A 20,330-nucleotide genomic window follows, 5' to 3' on the forward strand; every position below is an offset into this window, starting at 1 on the left:
CGGGGACGAGGCAACACAGTGGTAAACCGATTACAAACCAATGGTTTCAAGAGGGAGACATGAAAAACATTGGAGATGCACATTGCAGGAGGAAGGTCAAGAGCGTAGGCCACAGGATTGACCCGTCGGAGTATTCGAAAAGGACCAACATAACGGGGAGCCAGTTTATTGGAAGGCACACAAAGGTTCAAGTTGCGGGAGGACAGCCAAACTCTCTCACCAACCTGGTAGGAAGGTGCGGGCAGACGCCTACGATCAGCCTGGAACTTTTGGCGCTGCATAGAACGATAAAGGCAATCCTGAATCTGCACCCACGTGGAACGGAGTTACCGGAGATGCTCCTTTAAAGCCGGAATACTCTGAGACATGAAAGAATCGGGCAACAAGGATGGTTGAAACTCATAATTCGCCATGCACGGGGATAACTTGGAGGAAGCATTAACAGCACTAGGTAACAGTTCAGACCAATTATTGTGGTGATCTGAGACATAGCAACGGAGGAACTGTTCCAGAACTTGATTAGACCGTTCCACAGCCCCATTGGATTGAGGATGATATGCCGAGGAAAAGGAAAGCTGGATCCCCATTTGAGCACAAAAGGAACGCCAAAAGACAAACTGGCTAGCCCGATCCGACACTATCTCCTTGGGTAACCCATGTAAACGGAAGACCTCCCGGGCAAAAATTGAAGCAAGCTCCTGAGCGGTAGGCAACTTCTTCAAGGGAATGCAATGTGACATTTTAGAAAAACGGTCAACCACCATAAGTATAACAGTATTGCCATCAGAAACAGGGAGCTCGACAATGAAGTCCATGGAAAGATGTGTCCAAGGACGCTCACCATTAGCAATAGGTTGAAGAAGACCCACAGGAAGACGTTGAGGAGTCTTATTCTGTGCACAAAGTGAGCAGGAGGCAACATACGCAGCAACATCAGAACGAAGACCTGGCCACCAGAATTGTCGAGTGACAGACCAAATCATTTGGTTCTTGCCTGGGTGACCTGCGGCTTTAGGATAGTGGTAAGTGTGCAAAAGTTTAGTTCGAAGATTCTCAGGAACAAAACACTTACCACTAGGTTTCTCAGGAGGTGCATTGGTTTGTGCAGCCAGGATCTCCTCCCAAGGGAGAAGTCAAATTAGTACGTATGGTAGCCAAAATATGGTCAGGAGGTATAACTGGAGTGGGTACAGACGCCTCCTTGGACAGAGGCGAAAATTGTCGAGAGAGGGCATCAGCCCTAACATTCTTACTACCAGGCAGGTAGGAGACCACATAATTAAACCGAGACAAAAATAGCACCCATCTGGCCTGTCGGGGCGACAAACATTTTGCTTCAGATAGAGAAGTTAAATTCTTGTGGTCAGTAAGAATGAGCACTGGCATGCTAGTACCCTCGAGAAGATGCCTCCATTCCTTGAGTGCCAAAATTATGGCCAGTAATTCCCTGTCGCCAATTTCATAATTGCACTCCGCTGGAGACAATTTCATAGAGAAGAAACCACACAGATGCAAGGAACCGTCAGGCGTAGGACGTTGAGACAAGAGGGCACCTACTCCAGTCTCAGACGCATCAACCTCAAGAACGAAAGGCAGGACAGGGTTAGGATGAGCCAGAACTGGAGCGGCAGCAAAGGCAGTCTTAAGACTATCAAAGGCCTTAATGGCAGTAGGTGACCAATGGAGTGGATCATTCTCTTTACGGGTCATGTCTGTGATAGGCTTGACCAAGGAAGAAAAGTTTTTTTTTAAATCAAAGATTTTTATTAGGGTATTTAGCAAAATCATGTTCATACATAAACAAGAAAACAAGTTATTTCAAATTGAACATGTCTAAAAACAGTAGTAAATCATAGAATACATGTTAAAATACATAAATACCCTACCGGCTGACTAGCATACCTCGGGTAAATATACTATAAGATTTACATTGATACCCTATTGGTTTATTATTTTTTAAGATAAGATGCTACAGTACCTCTTTATCGTGATATTCCGTCTAATAGAGTGATATTACAAACAAACATATGTGGAATTATAAACACTGATGAGAGATACATTTTTCCCCCAAATATACGTAGTGCTGCTTTACATAAGGTAAAGAAGGAGGTAGAGATATAATATAAAAGATGTTCCAACAATTAACTAATTAGGACACCAATTCCCTCTCATGACATAGAGGATAGTTCTTAAACCTAAAGAGGTGTATAATATGAACGAGGTGAATTGGTGTCATAGAGCGGATTAATACCGCTAAAGAATACACCAGATTGGGTGAATATTCGAAAGAAATATTATCCCTCAGGAGCTCTCATTAACCTGGAGGGGGGGGGGGGGAGGTATTACAAATATATACTGTGCAGGACAATAACCAATATTTCTCTAAAAGGACAACAAATATGGATATTTTATATATATCAGACAATCAATTATACCCTATGACCTTTGAAATAGGGGTATATAGGTGATCTCAGGTAGAAAATGTTGAAGGTAATCTAGAAATGAGCGCCCTCAGAGTTTTAGCTGTCAGTTATAAAAACACACCTGCATGATGCAAAACTCAAGTAGAGGCGCAACACCTACAGCCAAAGTTGAGCGTCCAGCTGAAATTATCAATATATATGATAAGGTATAATAAGAGGTCTAGTGTTAGCCTCTCTCCACATGACATCAAGGTCTGAATATAGAAGGGGACAAATATGAGTTTGCCCACCTAATTTAACCATGACTGCAAGGATTATCCATAAATGATCTGAATCATAAAGTGTTAATATACATTTAGTCAGTTAAATAATATAGTGTTAGGTCCCAGAAGCTTAGCTAAGCACCACCCCAAGGTATACTAAAGGAGACTAAGTGTGTCACCTCGGCCGCCGGCGACACACCAATATCATAAGTAACAGGGGATGGGGTGCACTATAGTAGAATGTTTCTAGTAACATACAAGTAATATATAAACAAAAGGACCTAACATACAATAAAAATATTAACACATTTAACTGAACCTATGGACTTTGACAGAGAAAGGCCCTAAAACATAATTGAACATTACAAAATGACATTATCTAATGCATAGACATAAAAATAATATAGCTTTGGACTGCAATGAAGTGTATAGTGCAGAGTGACTATGAAGATCTACTAAAAGCAACATCTATGATATGCAAGTCTCTTACAGGGGACCAAGGATTGTGTATAAATAGGAGCAGGCTATGATGGGAGACAAAAGTTATTACTGATAGGTATGCAACGTATATCCCATAGAAAACAGTCATTTAACTATGAATCAGCCAACTCTCTCTCAAACAATCCTGTACTCCCAGCGCTGCTAATGGTATCTCACCCGATTCCAGCTGGGACTACAGTAAGTTCTACTATAGTAAAATTTAGAGGCTGCAAGCTGAAACGCAGGGCCACCGCTTCTGCCAATCCAGCCCCCAGTCTCTCATAGCGTCCTCCACTCCCAGCAGATCTCCAGATTCGGCCAGTCTCGCTCATGGTTTCTAGTGTCTGGATTGTATTCCACAAAGCGTGGGTCGGCTTGTTGTTGAGCTCTGCAGAAAGACCCTGGTGCTGCTGGACGTCATCAGCTCCGACAACAGTATTATGCCCTCTAAGTTTCCATGCAGATGGAGTAGGTTGCGGTTCTGTCTCAGCTTCTTCCATCTGAGTTAAAGTACTCCGGAGCTGCGTTGCGCTGCGCCTGAGAGTCTCCACCTCATCTGTAGAGAGCTGTAAGGGATAGAGCTGCGCAACATGCTGCATCGCCATCTTGGATTCAGGGCTCCATGTTCCTGCATTATGTTTGCCCCTGGTCTCTTGAGATACCATTCCTTCCCAATGCAATGCATCTGGGACACTAGTACAAGGCTTTTCCTCGGTCTTACATACTGGAATGAGATCCGGTTGCGCGCCCACAGCCCTTCTCAATTCATCAACGAGATCTTGTTGTTGGGTGTCTAAGGAGATCAGCAAGCCGCGCAGCCCAGTTAAAAGCAGTTTCTCCATATTATAGCTGAGGGCGCCTCTAAACTTGCAGTGCCTCTATCAGTAACGAAGGCGCGTAGTTGTTCTGTATAATGGCGGCTAACTCTGCACAGTTGTCAGCTCAGGCCAAAAGATCTCTATGCCGCTGTAGTGTCTAATGCTTTTTAAACAATGACCATTAAAATTGTACTGCTCTTCCAAGTGCAATTATTAGAGTTTAAGAGTCCTTGGTTTGCTTAAAATAGTAGTATATTTAATCCTATGTCAGGAGCTATAGAAAGAAACGTCTGGCTTCTTCTGCTGCTAGCCCCGCCCCCCGGAAGAAAAGTTTTTAACAAACTTTCTATAGTAATTGGCGAACCCCAAAAAACGTTGAATAGACCGAAGACCAACTGGGCGAGGCCAATGCAGAACTGCAGATAACTTGTCAGGATCCATGGAGAACCCTGCAACGGAGATAACATAACCTAGGAAGGTTACTTGAGTCTGATGGAACTCACATTTTTTCGAGTTTACAAAACAGGCCGTTCTCATGTAGTCTCTGAAGAACCCGTGTAACATCAGAACGATGAGCCTCAAGTGTGGGTGAGTGTATGAGGATGTCGTCTAAGTACACCACAACACACTGTTGCAACATATCTCATAGGACATCATTAATAAATTCCTGGAAAACAGCAGGAGCATTACATAGGCCAAAGGGCATTACAAGATACTCATAATGCCCGCTCCTGGTGTTAAATGCTGTTTTCCATTCGTGGCCCTCCTTGATCCTAATGAGATTGTACGCTCCTCTCAAATCAAGTTTAGTAAAGACCGTAGCTCCCTTGAGGTGGTCAAACAGTTCCGTAATGAGCCGAATAGGGTAAACATTCTTAATGGTAAGACGATTAAGACCCCTATAATCGATGCATAGTCTTAACTCGCCACCCTTTTTCTTCACAGAGAAGAAGCCAGCCCCTGCAGGAGAGCAAGATTTGAGGATGATCCCCCGCGTTAGAACATCGGCAACATACTCCTCCATAGCACAATTCTCCGCAACAGGCAGAGGGTAAACCCGGCCCGAGGAAGAATGGCTCCGGGTTGCAGGTCTATGGCACAATCATAAGACCGGTGAGGAGGCAAGGTACCGGCACGCACCTTGTCAAAAACATCTAGAAACTCTTGTTACTCCTCTGGCAATTGAGATACCGAAGAAGTGCACAAGACTTTAACTGGTTTCCGAAAACAAGTGGAAATACATTGTGGAGACCACGACAAAATTTCGTACCTGCGCCAGTCGAGACTGGGATTGTGCTTTTGGAGCCAGGGATAACCCAGAACAACCGGAAAATGCTGAGAGTTTATCACCTGGAACTGGAGGGTTTCAAAATGGAGAGCCCCAACAGCCATGGATAACGGAGCAGTTTCGTGAGTAACGAGTGCGGGCTGAAGGGGTCTGCCATCAATGGCCTTAATAGCAAGCGGAACGGACCGAGGCAAAACAGGAATGGAGTGCTTTGATACAAAAGCACTGTCAATTAAATAGCCCGCTGCACCGGAGTCAACAAGAGCCTGGGTGACTATGGAGGAGTCCACCCAGGAAAGGACAACCGTGACCAAAGGTTTCTCCTTTAGCGGTTCCGGGGATGAGGATAAACCATCTATGGTCTGCCCCCAACAGGACCTTAGGTGTGAGCGTTTCCCTGCCGTGTAGGACAAGACTTCAAAAGGTGGCCCTGTAACCCACAATAGAGGCAGAACCCCTTCCTCCTCCTTAAAGGCCCTCTCCGCCGCGGAGAGACACGTGAATCCCAACTGCATCGGCTCAGCAGTACCTGGTGACTCGGGACCAGGAGGCATGGGAGGAGAGGGAGGCATGGGTGGGAATGAACACGTAGGATACAACGGAAAAGGAGGCCTCTGCAAGCGCTCCTTGAAAGAGGGCCTCTCTCTGAGTCTGATGTCAATTAGGATCAAAAAAGACACCTCGAGATCCTCTGGTAAATCTCTGGCACCAACTTAGTCTTTAATCGCATCAGAGAGCCCATGAAAGAAGGCGGCAACAAGGGCTTCATTGTTCCAACCTACCTCTGCGGCAAGCGTACGGAACTCAATGGCATACTGAGCAACAGATCTTGTACCTTGCTGAATGGACATGAGTCGTTTAGCAGCAGAGGAGGAGCGAGCCGGAACATCAAATACCCTTTGAAAGGAGGCCACAAATACAGGGTAATTTGAAATCACAGGTTTATTAGTCTCCCACAAGGGATTAGCCCAGGAAAGAGCTGTGTCAGAGAGTAACAAGATGAGAAATCCCACCTTAGCTCTGTCAGATGGAAACGCCTGAGGTAACATCTCAAAGTAAATGCCCACCTGGTTCAAAAAACCTCTGCACTGATTAGGATCGCCTTCATATCGCTGAGGTAGAGGTGCAGAACCGGACATGCTCCTGGTAGGACTAGGTGCAGCAGCGGAAACAGGAGCAGCCATAACTTGCGGGACACTTTGGTCCAAATGTGCAGTGCGAGTCAGCAGGGTTTGCAGGGCTAGTGCAAATTGATCCAAGCTGTGATCCTGTTCATCCATCCTGGAAATTATGGCAGGTAAAGGTGGATTATTATCACCATCAGGATTCATGACCCTTGCATAATTTCAGGATGCCAGGAATCAGACTCAGACAAGAAGTGCAAAAATAATCACACCTTTATTAATAGCAAAAAATAAAAAAAAGTCCACAAGCCAAATAACAAGCCAGGAATCAAAACCAGAGCTGGTAGTCAGACGAGCCGAGTCATGAGCCAAAAGTGAATAATAAGACGAGCCGAGTCAGGAGCCAAAGCGAGTAGTCAGACGAGCCAGAATCAGGAACAAGGAGAACAGCAGAGTCAGGAACAAGCCAGGGATCAGGAACCAGGAGGGACGTCAGACAGCCAGGTAATACACAGGAGCTCTCACAAACAGGTCTGAGACAACGCAAGGGCAAAGCATACTGAACAGAGGCCCTGTAAATAATAAGTGATGACATCACGATTCTGAGACTGCATCCTGTCTCACACGGATGATGTACACCAGTCTGGCCATAAAAGGAAGTGCAGGAAATGAGCAGCATCACACTGTATGCACCAGAGTCAGCAAGAGAGGTGAGTAAAATGGCTGCCAGCAGCACATGGCAAACAAAGCAGAGAAAAAACCCTGACATAAACATCTTGGAAAACATATTATAAACATCTAAAATTGGAACATAACGTTTCAAAGCATCAAATAACAACTTGGTAACATAAGCAGTAGTTCCAACTATCAGGAGGAAAACTGCCATTTTTACTCTCATTCTTTTGCATATAGTCATCCCCCTAAGTCTTTGCGGCCTAATCAGCGTCTCTTTAAGATTATTGGGTTTCCTTTGCCAGATGGCAATGAGACAGTTCTTATTCTCAGGTTTTCCTTTTAGGTGCTGTAGGGAGATTTGGTTCTGAAAAGCGGTCACCATATTACCAGATCCAAGAAAAAAGTTCCCAAAAGTGATGTGCAGGAGTATGCTTTCTGCTGAGTGGTGATGCTGACTAGATATAGTATCTGTAAATGTAAAGTGACCTAATTTCGCCATCAATCGGTGTTATTGTGGCCAGGAGGAAGTTCAGCCCCAGTGATGTAGTATTGATATTGGGGTCAACGACTGACTGAGTGTCGGGAGGAACCATAGCTGACGCACCAATAACGGGAGGTATTAGATCGATCCTGTCCGGCAGCCAGAGATCGCATACTGTTCCTGTAGCCACGCTGGGGCCCTTCAGCGTGACCCATACGGTAAGACCAATCAAGGTTGCCTCTGTGCCTAAAGATTATACTTGTCATCCTGTGCCATTTTGTGTAGTTCCCGCTCCTTTAGCTGTATCGGAAATTTTTTCACAATGATTATTTTTTCTTGGTCGCCATCTTTATTTGAGAAAATAGTAGTGGTCTGTGTTGAATCATCTGTAATTACATGCTGTCTCGTTGGTAGAATAGTCTCTATACAGTCTAATGGAAGTTAGCGTTGATATAGTCTAAGAAGCATTCTCCAATATAGCGAAATGCCGGTCTAGCTCCTGTTCAAAGTTTGTCTCCCATGCGGACGCCCTCTTTATAATGTCTCGTAAACAGGATAGGGATTCGCGCTGCTATACATTTGTTAATTGTAGAATGCTTGTCCTGCTCAATATTGCTTTTTTATAGAGATGTGAGTAGTTAGTAAGAAAGATAGCTTCAGTAAGGCGGATATCTTCTGCCAGCACTGGTAACCCGGAGCATCCGGGGGAGTTTGTTACCTATGTGTAGGCCACCGCCCTAGGTCTTATGCTGCCGATCTGTAGCCCTTAAGTCATGTAAATAGCAAACAAAAGCAAAAGAAAAATAGCCACCCAGTATTGTAGAGCGATTATTTGAGGAATAGTATCATTGATTTTGCTGTCGTGTCAACTCCAGTACGCTGTTCGGACACGCCCCCCAGATTTACTTCTTTTATCAGAATTTTCTGCATCCTCTCACTGTCCTATATTGAAGGAACAACAATGCACTATTGGGAGCTAACTGAACACATCAGGTGTGCCAGTGACATGAGACATATATGTGCAGCCACCAATTAGCAGCTCTTGAGCCTACTTAGGTATCGATTTCAAGAAAGGATACAAAATACATTAAATAAAAGAAGTCAATTGGATTTTTTTTTTAAATCACAAGCTGTATCTGAAGCATGAAAGAAAAAATCAAAATGTATGCTTACTTGATAAATGTATTTACTTCCAGGCATGGAGAGTACACAAATCATTCCAATTACTAGTGGGATATTCACTCCTGGCCAGCAGGAGGAGGCAAAGAGCACCCCAGCAGAGCTGTTAAGTGTCACTTCCCGTACTCATAAACCCCAGTCATTCGGCCGAAGGGAAATGGAAAAAGAAGATAACACAAAGGTATATAGAGGTTGCCTGAGGTCTTTACAAAAAAACTGCCGCCTGAATGTAAATAAGGGCAGGTCATGGACTCTCCATACCTGGAAATAAATACATTTATCAGGTAAGCATACATTTTGTTTTCTTTCCTATGACATGGTGAGTCCAGAAATCATTCCAATTACTAGTGGGAACCAATACCCAAGCTAGAGGAGACAGAATGAAAGGGAGGGAGAACAAAACAGGCGGACCTAAACTGAAGGCACCACCGCTTGAAGAACTTTTCTCCCAAAAGAAGCCTCAGCCGAGGCAAAAGTATCAAATTTGTAGAATTTAGAAAAGGTATGTATAGAGGACCATGTGGCCGCCATGCAAATTTGCTCCACAGAAGCTTCATTTTTGATAGCCCAGGAAGATGAAACAGCTCTAGTGGAATGAGCCGTAATTCTCTCAGGAGGCTGTTGTCCAGCTGTCTCATAAGCTAAACGGATAACACTTCTCAACCAGAGAGAAAGAGTGGTAGAAGTGGCCTTCTGACCCCTATGCTTACCAGAGAAAACAACGAACAGAGCAGAAGTCTGCCGAAAATCTTTAGTTGCCTGAAGGTTAAATTTTAGAGCATGCACAACATCCAAGTTATGAAAAAGACGTTCCTTCTGGGAAGAAGGATTGGGACAAAAAGAGGGAACAACAATTTCCTGATTAATATTGCGATCCGACACTACCTTAGGAAGAAAACCCAGCTAAATACGGAGGACCACCTTATCAGCATGAAAAATAAGGTAAGGGGAATCACACTGCAGAGCCAAAATAGTTCCAAAGGTCTCAGATGGAACCGAGCAAAAGGAATGATGTCCATGGAGGCAACCATCACCTCCATGCATTGAGCCACTGATGGACGAATAGCAGACTGGAGAGAAAGGCAAGAAGCATGAAGTCTGGATTTTCTGACGTCTTCATGGACAGGAAATCTATAATTGTTCCTAAGAAACACATCCTTGTATCTGGTGAACTAAGATGTCATCCAGATAAGGCGCCACAGCAATGCCCTCAGACCTGACCACTGAGAGAAGAGCCCCCAGAACCTTTGTGAAAATTCTGGGAGCTGTAGCAAGGCCAAAAGGAAGGGCAACAAACTGGAAATGTTTGTCCAGAAAGGCAAACCTCAGATACTGGTAATGATTCCTGTAAATGAGAACATGAAGATACACGTCCTTCAGATCTATGGTCGTCATGAACTGACCCTCTTGTACCAAAGGAAGAATGGAATGGATGGTCTCCATTTTGAAGGACGGAACCCTGAGCAATTGGTTGAGACACTTTAGGTCCAGTATGGGACGGAAAGTGCCCTCCTTTTTGGGAACTACAAATATATTTGAGTAGAATCCTAGACCTTGTTCCTCTGGAGGAGCTGGAACAATCACTCCCAGGGAAGATAGGTCCTTTATGCAGTTTAAGAATGCCTCTCTCTTTATCTGGTCCACAGATAACCTTGACAGGTGGAATCTGCCCCTGGGAGGACAAGATTTGAATCCTATTCAGTAACCGTGGGACATCGCGTATCCAAGCCTGCCAAAAAAACAGAGCCTGCCCCCTACTTGATCCAATACAGGATCAGGGGCAGTCCCTTCATGCTGATTTAGAATCAGCGGAAGGCTTCTTGGCTTGCTTTCCTTTATTCCAAGGTTGACCGGACCTCCAAGAAAACTTGGATTGTTCCGAATTGGAAGAGGAGGAGGAAGACTTTTGTCCCTTAAAGTTACGAAAGGAACAAAAATTAGAATTCTGGTGACCTTTAGGTCTATTCTTTTTATCCTGAGGTAAGAAAGAGCACTTTCCACCTGTAATTTCGGAAACCAAACAAGGTTTTACCCTTATAAAGCAAAGATTAAAAAAAATTAAACCAAGATTTTAACCACAGAGTTCTGCGAGCTAAAACAGTGAAACCAGATATCTTAGCTCCCAGCCTAAGAACTTGCATGTTGGCATCACAATAAAGGTATTGGCTAGCTTGACAGCATTGATCCTGTCTTGGATCTCCTCTATAGTAGTCTCTTCTAAGATTAGATTAGTCATCGCACCAATAATATGCTATCCCCGCAACTGTAGCAATACTAGCAACAGGCTGCCACTGTAATCCCTGATGAATGTACATTTTCTTCAAAAAAGCCTCAAGCTTCTTATCCATGGGATCCTTGAAAGAACAACTATCTTCAATAGGAATAGTAGTTCTCTTGGCAAGAGTAGAGATAGCTCCCTCTATCTTGGGCACTGTGTGCCACGAGTCACGAATAGAGTCAGCAACAGGAAACATCTTTTTAGAAACGGGGGACGGGGAAAAAGGAATCACTGGTTCATCCCATTCCTGAGTTATGATATCTGCCATATGGTCTGGAACTGGAAACACTTCCAAGGATGAGGGTACATCATATATCCTATTAAGTTTACTAGACCTCTTTGGATTCTCCGCGACAGACGAGTCGGATTCTTCCAAAGTAGCAAGAACCTCCTTTAAAAGTACACAGAGGTGTTCTAACTTAAATCTGAAATTGATCTCCTCTGAATCTGCAGACTTGGTCACTACAGTATCAGAATCTGACAATTCTCCCTCAGAAGCCACTGAGGTATCATCCTCATCAGATAACTGAGACAAACTGACTAACGAAGCCTTAGAGGAGTCAGAACCCTTATTAACATCAATATTTTTAGATTTCCTCTTGCGCTTAACAGCAACTTTCAGAAAAGCTGATAAGGCTGCTGAAACAGCGGAAGTTATCTGTACAGCGAAATCCCCAGGAGGTTGTTGAGAAGAACCGCAGGGCACTGCATGTGGAACTTGAAAAGTCTGGGACGTTTGAGGGGATAATTGAGGCATGGCCTGCACAACATTATCCTGAGAGACATTTGGCTCAGAAGGGTGTAATTTATCTTTAAACTTTAAGGTCTTAGATAAACAAGAGGAACAAAATTGCACAGGAGGGGCAATGGTAGCCTCCAAACAAAGTAAGCATTTGTCAAATGAAGCAGATTCTTGATCTATGTCCATGCTTGTTCTAATTGTCCCCAACAGTAATATAACAGACATCTTCTTTATACCAGTGCATAAAAACAGAGATATTAGCAAAGTTTTCAGCTATTAAATAAAACCAAACCGGCACCTCTATAACCTCAGACTAACTGAGGAGTCTTACCATACCGGACCAGGAGGCACCACTAATAATCGTAGGGAGTAGTTAGAGAACTGTCCTTTCCTGAAAAAACAGAATTTATGCTTACCTGATAAATTTCTTTCTCTTGTGATGTATCGAGTCCACGGATTCATCCATACTTATGGGATATTCTCCTTCCCAACAGGAAGTGGCAGAGAGAGCACCCACAGCAGAGCTGTCTATATAGCTCCTCCCTTAGCTCCGCCCCCCAGTCATTCGACCGAAGGCTAGGAAGAAAAAGGAGAAACTATAGGGTGCAGTGGTGACTGAAGTTTTTAAAATAAAAATATACTACCTGTCTTAAACAGACAGGGTGGGCCGTGGACTCGATACATCACAAGAGAAAGAAATTTATCAGGTAAGCATAAATTCTGTTTTCTCTTGTAAGATGTATCGAGTCCATGGATTCATCCATACTTATGGGATACCAATACCAAAGCTTTAGGACACAGATGAAGGGAGGGACAAGACAGGTACCTTAAACGGAAGGCACCACTGCTTGTAGAACCTTTCTCCCAAAAATAGCCTCCGAAGAAGCAAAAGTATCGAATTTGTAAAATTTGGAAAAAGTATGAAGCGAAGACCAAGACGCCGCCTTACAAATCTGTTCAACAGAAGCCTCATTTTTAAAAGCCCATGTGGAAGCCACTGCTCTAGTAGAATAAGCAGTAATTCTTTCAGGAGGCTGCTGGCCAGCAGTCTCATAAGCCAAACGGATGAAGCTTTTCAGCCAAAAGGAAAGAGAGGTAGCCGTAGCCTTTTGACCTCTCCGTTTACTAGAGTAAACAACAAACAATGAAGATGTTTGACGGAAATCTTTAGTTGCTTGTAAGTAGAACTTTAAAACACGAACCACATCAAGATTGTGCAACAGACGTTCCTTCTTTGATGAAGGATTAGGACACAGAGAAGGAACAACAATCTCCTGATTGATATTCCTATTAGAAACAACCTTAGGAAGAAACCCAGGTTTGGTATGCAAAACCACCTTATCTGCATGGAAAACAAGGTAAGGTGAGTCACACTGCAAAGCAGATAACTCAGAAACTCTTCGAGCCGAAGAGATAGCTACTAAAAACAAAACTTTCCAAGATAGAAGCTTAATATCTATGGAATGCATAGGTTCAAACGGAAACCCTTGAAGAACTTTAAGAACCAAGTTTAGACTCCATGGTGGAGCAAAAGGTTTAAATACAGGCTTGATCCTGACCAAGGCCTGACTAAATGCTTGAACGTCTGGAACATCTGCCAAACGTTTGTGTAAAAGAATAGACAAAGCAGATATTTGTCCCTTTAAGGAACTAGCTGATAATCCCTTCTCTAATCCTTCTTGGAGAAAGGACAAAATTCTAGGAATCCTAATCTTACTCCATGAGTAACCCTTGGATTCACACCAACAAAGATATTTGCGCCAAATCTTATGATAGATTTTCCTGGTGACAGGCTTTCTAGCCTGAATCAGGATATCAATGACCGACTCAGAGAAACCACGCTTTGATAGAATCAGGCGTTCAATCTCCAAGCAGTCAGACGCAGAGAAATTAGATTTGGATGCTTGAACGGACCTTGGATTAGAAGGTCCTGCCTCATTGGCAGAGTCCACGGTGGAACAGATGACATGTCCACCAGGTCTGCATACCAAGTCCTGCGTGGCCACGCATGCGCTATCAGAATCACCAAAGCTCTCTCCTGCTTGATTCTGGCAACCAGACGTGGGAGGAGAAGAAACGGTGGAAATACATAAGCCAGATTGAAGGACCAGGGCACTGCTAGAGCATCTATCAGTATCGCCTGGGGATCCCGGGACCTGGACCCGTGACGAGGAAGTTTGGCGTTCTGTCGGGACGCCATCAGATCCAATTCTGGTGTGCCCCATAGCTGAGTCAGCTGGGCAAACACCTCCGGATGGAGCTCCCACTCCCCCGGATGAAAAGTCTGTCGACTTAGGAAATCCGCCTCCCAGTTCTCTACCCCTGGGATATGGATTGCTGAGAGATGGCAAGAGTGATCCTCCGCCCATCGGATTATTTTGGTTACCTCTATCATCGCTAGAGAACTCCATTTTCCTCCTTGATGATTGATATAGGCTACATTCGTGATGTTGTCCGACTGAAATCTGATGAATTTGGCCGCAGCTAGCTGAGGCCACGCCTGAAGCGCATTGAATATCGCTCTCAGTTCTAGAATGTTTATCGGGAGGAGAGATTCCTCCCGAGACCATAAGCCCTGTGCTTTCAGGGATTTCCAGACTGCACCCCAGCCTAGCAGGCTGGCATCTGTCGCTACTATGAGCCACTCTGGCCTGCGGAAAAACATTCCCTGAGACAGGTGGTCCTGAGACAACCACCAGAGAAGAGAATCTCTGGTCTCTTGGTCCAGATGCAGTTGAGGAGATAAATCTGCATAATCCCCATTCCACTGTTTGAGCATGCATAGTTGCAGTGGTCTGAGGTGAAGGCGGGCATAAGGGACTATGTCCATTGCCGCTACCATGAGTCCGATTACCTCAATACACTGAGCCCCTGATGGCCGAGGAATAGAATGAAGAGCTCGGCAAGTGATTAAAAGTTTTGATTTTCTGACCTCCGTCAGAAATATTTTCATTTCTACCGAGTCTATCAGAGTCCCTATCTATCAGTGTCACCAGTAACTATGAGCCCTTTATGCAAGCTTGGATTCCTCTTTTACTGAATACAGCTTACCTTTCCCTCATGGGGATATTGCCAGCCTTTTCTAGAAATAACACAGTCTGTCTAGAAAAAAATAGACTGAACATACCTTAATGCAGTTTAGCCTGCAAACTGTTCCCCCAACTGAAGTTTTCCTGTACTCTTCAGCCCTTGTGAGAACAGCAGTGGATCTTAGTTACAAAATGCTAAGATCATCATCCTCCTTGCAGAAATCTTCATCCCTTTTCTGCCAGAGAGTAAATAGTACACACCGGTACCATTTAAAATAACAAACTTTTGCTTGAGAAAATAAAAACTAACATTTTTGTCACCACATTCACTTTGCCCTTCCTAGCAGTTAAGCAGGCAGAGAGAATGACTGGGGGGCGGAGCTAATGGAGGAGCTATATAGACAGCTCTGCTGTGGGTGCTCTCTCTGCCACTTCCTGTTTGGAAGGAGAATATCCCATAAGTATGGATGAATCCGTGGACTCGATACATCTTACAAGAGAAAAGACTATCCGATCGTCAAATCAACAGCCGATATACAGCAAACACTCACGGCGATGGAGCTCCGCTCTTCAAGTGAAGTCGGAAGAGCGGAGAGTAACGTGAGCGGACAAAGGAAGAAGAAACTGCGCCACAAGAGAAAGCGTGCATCGTTACACAATAACAAGTAACGATCTTTCCCCTCTAAATACCTCAGAAAAAAGCTGTTTTCCCTGCAATAAGGCTGACAAAATAAAGTGCATAAACTCCTTGCTAGGAGTACCAATATCAGATAACCCTTTGAGCCTGTCTCACTCCCCATCATGCTGATTTACACATAAAAAGTAAAAATCCATAATGTTCTCCAATGTCCACATATAACCTGCAGAGCTGCCCACAAACATGACCCCTTACACACAGGAGATATTGAGTCCCAAATAAAGATCCGCATGAGGAGTTAACCCTAAAGTGCTAGCCCTCAGTACCTAGAAGGCAAATGCACTTACCTGGATCCAGCAACAGGGCAGGTACAGCGTATCAGGTGTGACAGATTCCTCAAAATCAGTCAGGGACCTGTAGAAAAAGAAAGAACAGAGTAACCCACCATGGCTTTCTACAAAGGGGGTAGCAATAATGATAGAAATAAAGCAAAGACCACCTTGCCGCTTTCTAACTGCTAATAGCCACCATTACTCTTACTAAAGAGATTGACATGGACACAGCATAACCCCAATCCTTGCTTGAAGGGAAAAGCACCCATAAAAGGATTAAATATTTTCAGACACCATGTTTGTACATCCTCCCTTGACAGAGGCAAAGAGAATGACTGGGGGTTATGGGTAAGGGAAGTGACACTTAACAGCTCTGCTGGGGTGCTCTTTACATCCTCCTGCTGGCCAGGAGTGAATATTCCACTAGTAATTGGAATGATTTTTGGACTCTCCATGCCATAGGAAAGAAAATTGTTTTTCATGTCCTTAAGGTTTAACAGTGTGTGGGGTCAAGTTAGGAATAGATTGGGGGTTGTTGGATTGAATTAGGTAGTGGGTACATATTTTGGAAACACAATAGTATTAATATATACCAAGATAGGGACATTTAAGGAAATACTTACATCTCTTGTAAGTTTGTTTAACCACTCAGAAGAATGTGTGGAAATTTACATGCTGGTTATTATGTAATTGTGAAACCAAGATTGATATGGGAGGATTAAACAGGATTCTATAAAAAAAAGATGGAACTTGTCTATTAGGGAGCCTTGTAGCTATAACAAAAAAGTGCTGAAGATGTACATTGCTGTTACCAAGATTAATGTAAGACAAAAACACTTAAATGGATACTAACCCCACATTGTTTCTTTAATGATTCAGATAGAACGGACAATTTTAAGTAACTTTCTAATATACTCATTATCAATTTTCTTTGTTCTCTTTCTATCTTTGTTTAAAAAGCAGGAATCTAACGCTTAGGAGCCGGCCCATTTTTGGTTCAGAACATGGGTTACACTTGCTTATGGGTGGCTAATTGTAGCCAACAATAAGCAAGCGCTATCCAGCGTGCTGAACCTAAAATGGGCCGGCTCCTAAGCTTTAGATTCCTGTTTTTTAAACAAAGATAGCAAGAGAATGATGAATAATTGATAATAGGAGTAAATTAGAAAGTTGATAAAAAATGCATGCTCTATCCGAATCATAAAATAAAAAAATTGGGTTTAGTATCCCTTTAAGAAGCTATTTGTTTGTATCTGGTTGCATTCTGGAAACCTTAGGTGATAGGGTGTTCAGGAAGTGGGGCTGAAAGTGCGGTAGGGGGCTCTGAAGAAGGGCCAGGCAGTGACAAGAAACATAATGACAAGGGAACTATGGAAGGGGCTGAAAAAAGGATTCTTCAGATGAAATTCAGATAAGGCTCTTTAAGGGCAGTTAGTGTCTCTTTTTTAAACTTTATTCACCATCAGTACCTTCCTTCCAGAATCTCAATAGTCATAGAGCGGCAGACGATATCTCTCGAGGCCAAATCTTTTGCTACTGGAGCATATCTTTCCATAAACCGTTCACCTTCACCATTGATCAGGATTCCTCCCTCTCCTCTGCATCCTTCAGTAATCAGACAGCCAGCCCCATAGATACCTGTATCAAAGAATGATGTGTTACTGTGAAGAAAGGCTAAATTACAAACATAATTGTTAAAAATAGTGACTTTTTAAATTCAGAATCAGATTAATTTGAAATATAAAACCAATTAAATTCAATATTCTAATAATCTGTACAATAAGTAAGCAGAGAATGATTATTGACAGGCAGATAAACTCAGTGTATAAAATAAGTTAATAACTACTATTATTCAATATAAAGGTACATATTATGACTGGAAATCAGTTAATAGCACACAAGGTGCAACTAAAGAGTAGGCATTTAAGATAATAACATAGCTAACAAAACTGGCATTGCAGCCAACAGCACCCTATTAAAACTGGCTTCTATTACTTTCTATTGTATGCAAAAATAAATGGTTTCCAATAGTATAACAATCCTTCACGCTTAAAAGAACAGACTGCTCCAGAATTGTTATTGTTTAACAAGACAGATAATCCCTTTATTACCTATTCCCTAGTTTTGCATTACCAACACAGTTATATTAACACACTTTTTAGCTCTGTGATTACCTTGTTTCTAAGCCTCTGCAGACTGCCCCCTTATCTCACTTCTTTTGACAGACATGCATTTTAGCCAATCAGTGCAGACTTTTAAATAACTCCACGGGAGTTAGCACAACATTATCTATATGACTCACATGAACCAGCAGTGCCTGACTGTCAAAAACTGTCAAAATGCACTGAGATAAGAGGCAGTTCAACGGCTTAGAAATTAGTATATGAGCCTACCTAGGTTTAGCTTTCAACAATGAATACCAAGGGAGCAAAGCAAATTTGATGATAAAAGTAAATTGGAAAATTGTTTAAAATTGCATGCCCTATTGGAATCATGACAGTTTAATTTTGACTAGATTGTCCTTTTAATTGCACACTGTCACTACCATACTTGTCCCGAAGCTAGTGTAAGTCCTTACTAGCACTAATGTCAGGGTATCTGAGTGTTATTAAATTATATATATATATATATATATATATATATAATTTAATATATAGTATGGTTGTCTACACCAAATGATTCATTTGTTTGTGAAACTTTAACTACAAGAGACCCCTCTTTACCTTAGACATCTAAGGATTCAAAAGAAAACATTTGGTCTAATTAAATCAGGCAGTTACTTCAAAGTGAATATTAGCATTTTTGAAACCCTCAGAGGTATATGCCCATATATGGAGTTCCTGCCCAAGGGGTAAGGAACTCACAGGCCCCCTGTGGGGAATAGACAGTCCATCTCTGGGAATGGTTGAATCTACAAACATGTTCAGAGGATCCAGCTGTCCTCATCTAAGTGCTAAATTGTCCCTGCTGTGTTAAATAAACATCTATGCTGGCTAACAGAAACACGTTTGTATTGTAGCTTTAATATTTATTTTAAAATACAACTTGTATTTAAAATTGCAAGTATAATTGATTCTCAGACTGTATAGATATATATATATATATCCTGAGAAGAAATGCCTTTCAGATTTGTAATGGATTAAATAAATAACTGCAATTAGATGTATACATGTTTGATATTTTTAACAACATTATTTCAATTCAGACCTGCATCTGGTCTTTCATGCATTCAAAATTATTAGAAATATGAAACCACATTTGTCTGCTGACCTCAAGGTATGTATGAGATATTAAGATGATGGCTGAGAGAGTAAGTGAATCCATGATGAAGATATTATAATCCTTTTAAATCATTTCATAGAAAACATAATTTATGCTTACCTGATAAATTTATTTCTCTTGTGGTGTATCCAGTCCACGGATCATCCATTGCTTGTGGGATATTCTCATTCCCAACAGGAAGTTGCAAGAGGACACCCACAGCAGAGCTGTCTATATAGCTCCTCCCCTCACTACCATATCCAGTCATTCGACCGAAAACAAGCAGAGAAAGGAGAAACCATAGGGTGCAGTGGTGACTGTAGTTTAAAATTAAAAAATACCTGCCTTAAAATGACAGGGCGGGCCGTGGACTGGATACACCACAAGAGAAATAAATTTATCAGGTAAGCATAAATTATCTTTTCTCTTGTAAGGTGTATCCAGTCCACGGATCATCCATTACTTGTGGGATACCAATACCAAAGCTAAAGTACACGGATGAAGGGAGGGACAAGGCAGGTACTTAAACGGAAGGTACCACTGCCTGTAAAACCTTTCTCCCAAAAATAGCCTCCGAAGAAGCAAAAGTATCAAATTTGTAGAATTTTGAAAAAGTATGAAGCGAAGACCAAGTCGCTGCCTTGCAAATCTGTTCAACAGAAGCCTCATTTTTAAAGGCCCATGTGGAAGCCACAGCTCTAGTAGAATGAGCTGTAATCCTTTCTGGAGGCTGCTGGCCAGCAGTCTCATAGGCTAAGCGGATTATGCTTCTTAGCCAAAAAGAAAGAGAGGTTGCCGAAGCCTTTTGACCTCTCCTCTGTCCAGAGTAGACAACAAACAAAGCAGATGTTTGACGAAAATCTTTAGTAGCTTGTAAGTAAAACTTTAAAGCACGAACCACGTCCAGATTGTGTAATAGACGCTCCTTCTTTGAAGAAGGATTAGGACACAAAGACGGAACAACAATCTCTTGATTGATATTCTTATTAGATACCACCTTAGGTAAAAACCCAGGTTTGGTACGCAGAACTACCTTATCTGCATGGAAGATCAGATAAGGAGAATCACATTGTAAGGCAGATAACTCGGAAACTCTACGAGCCGAGGAAATAGCTACCAAAAAAAGAACTTTCCAAGATAAAAGTTTGATATCTATGGAATGAAGAGGTTCAAACGGAACCCCCTGAAGAACTTTAAGAACCAAATTTAAGCTCCAAGGTGGAGCAACAGGTTTAAACACAGGCTTGATTCTAACTAAAGTCTGACAAAATGCCTGAACGTCTGGGGCATCCGCCAGACGCTTGTGCAAAAGAATAGATA

The 20,330-nt window shown here is 42.6% G+C and overlaps 1 protein-coding gene across 1 annotated transcript in view; it reads right to left on the reverse strand.

Annotated features, from left to right (window-relative positions):
• Positions 1–20,330, reverse strand: part of LOC128660601 (succinate dehydrogenase [ubiquinone] flavoprotein subunit B, mitochondrial) — a 412,312-nt gene that overhangs the window by 164,654 nt on the left and 227,328 nt on the right. The window contains exon 8 of the mRNA XM_053714527.1: positions 17,219–17,387. Within this exon, the coding sequence (XP_053570502.1) occupies positions 17,219–17,387 (169 nt within the window). The remainder of the gene's footprint in view (positions 1–17,218; positions 17,388–20,330) is intronic.

Source organism: Bombina bombina, chromosome 5 (genome assembly GCF_027579735.1).
Source record: "Bombina bombina isolate aBomBom1 chromosome 5, aBomBom1.pri, whole genome shotgun sequence".
NCBI classification, from domain to species: domain Eukaryota; kingdom Metazoa; phylum Chordata; class Amphibia; order Anura; family Bombinatoridae; genus Bombina; species Bombina bombina.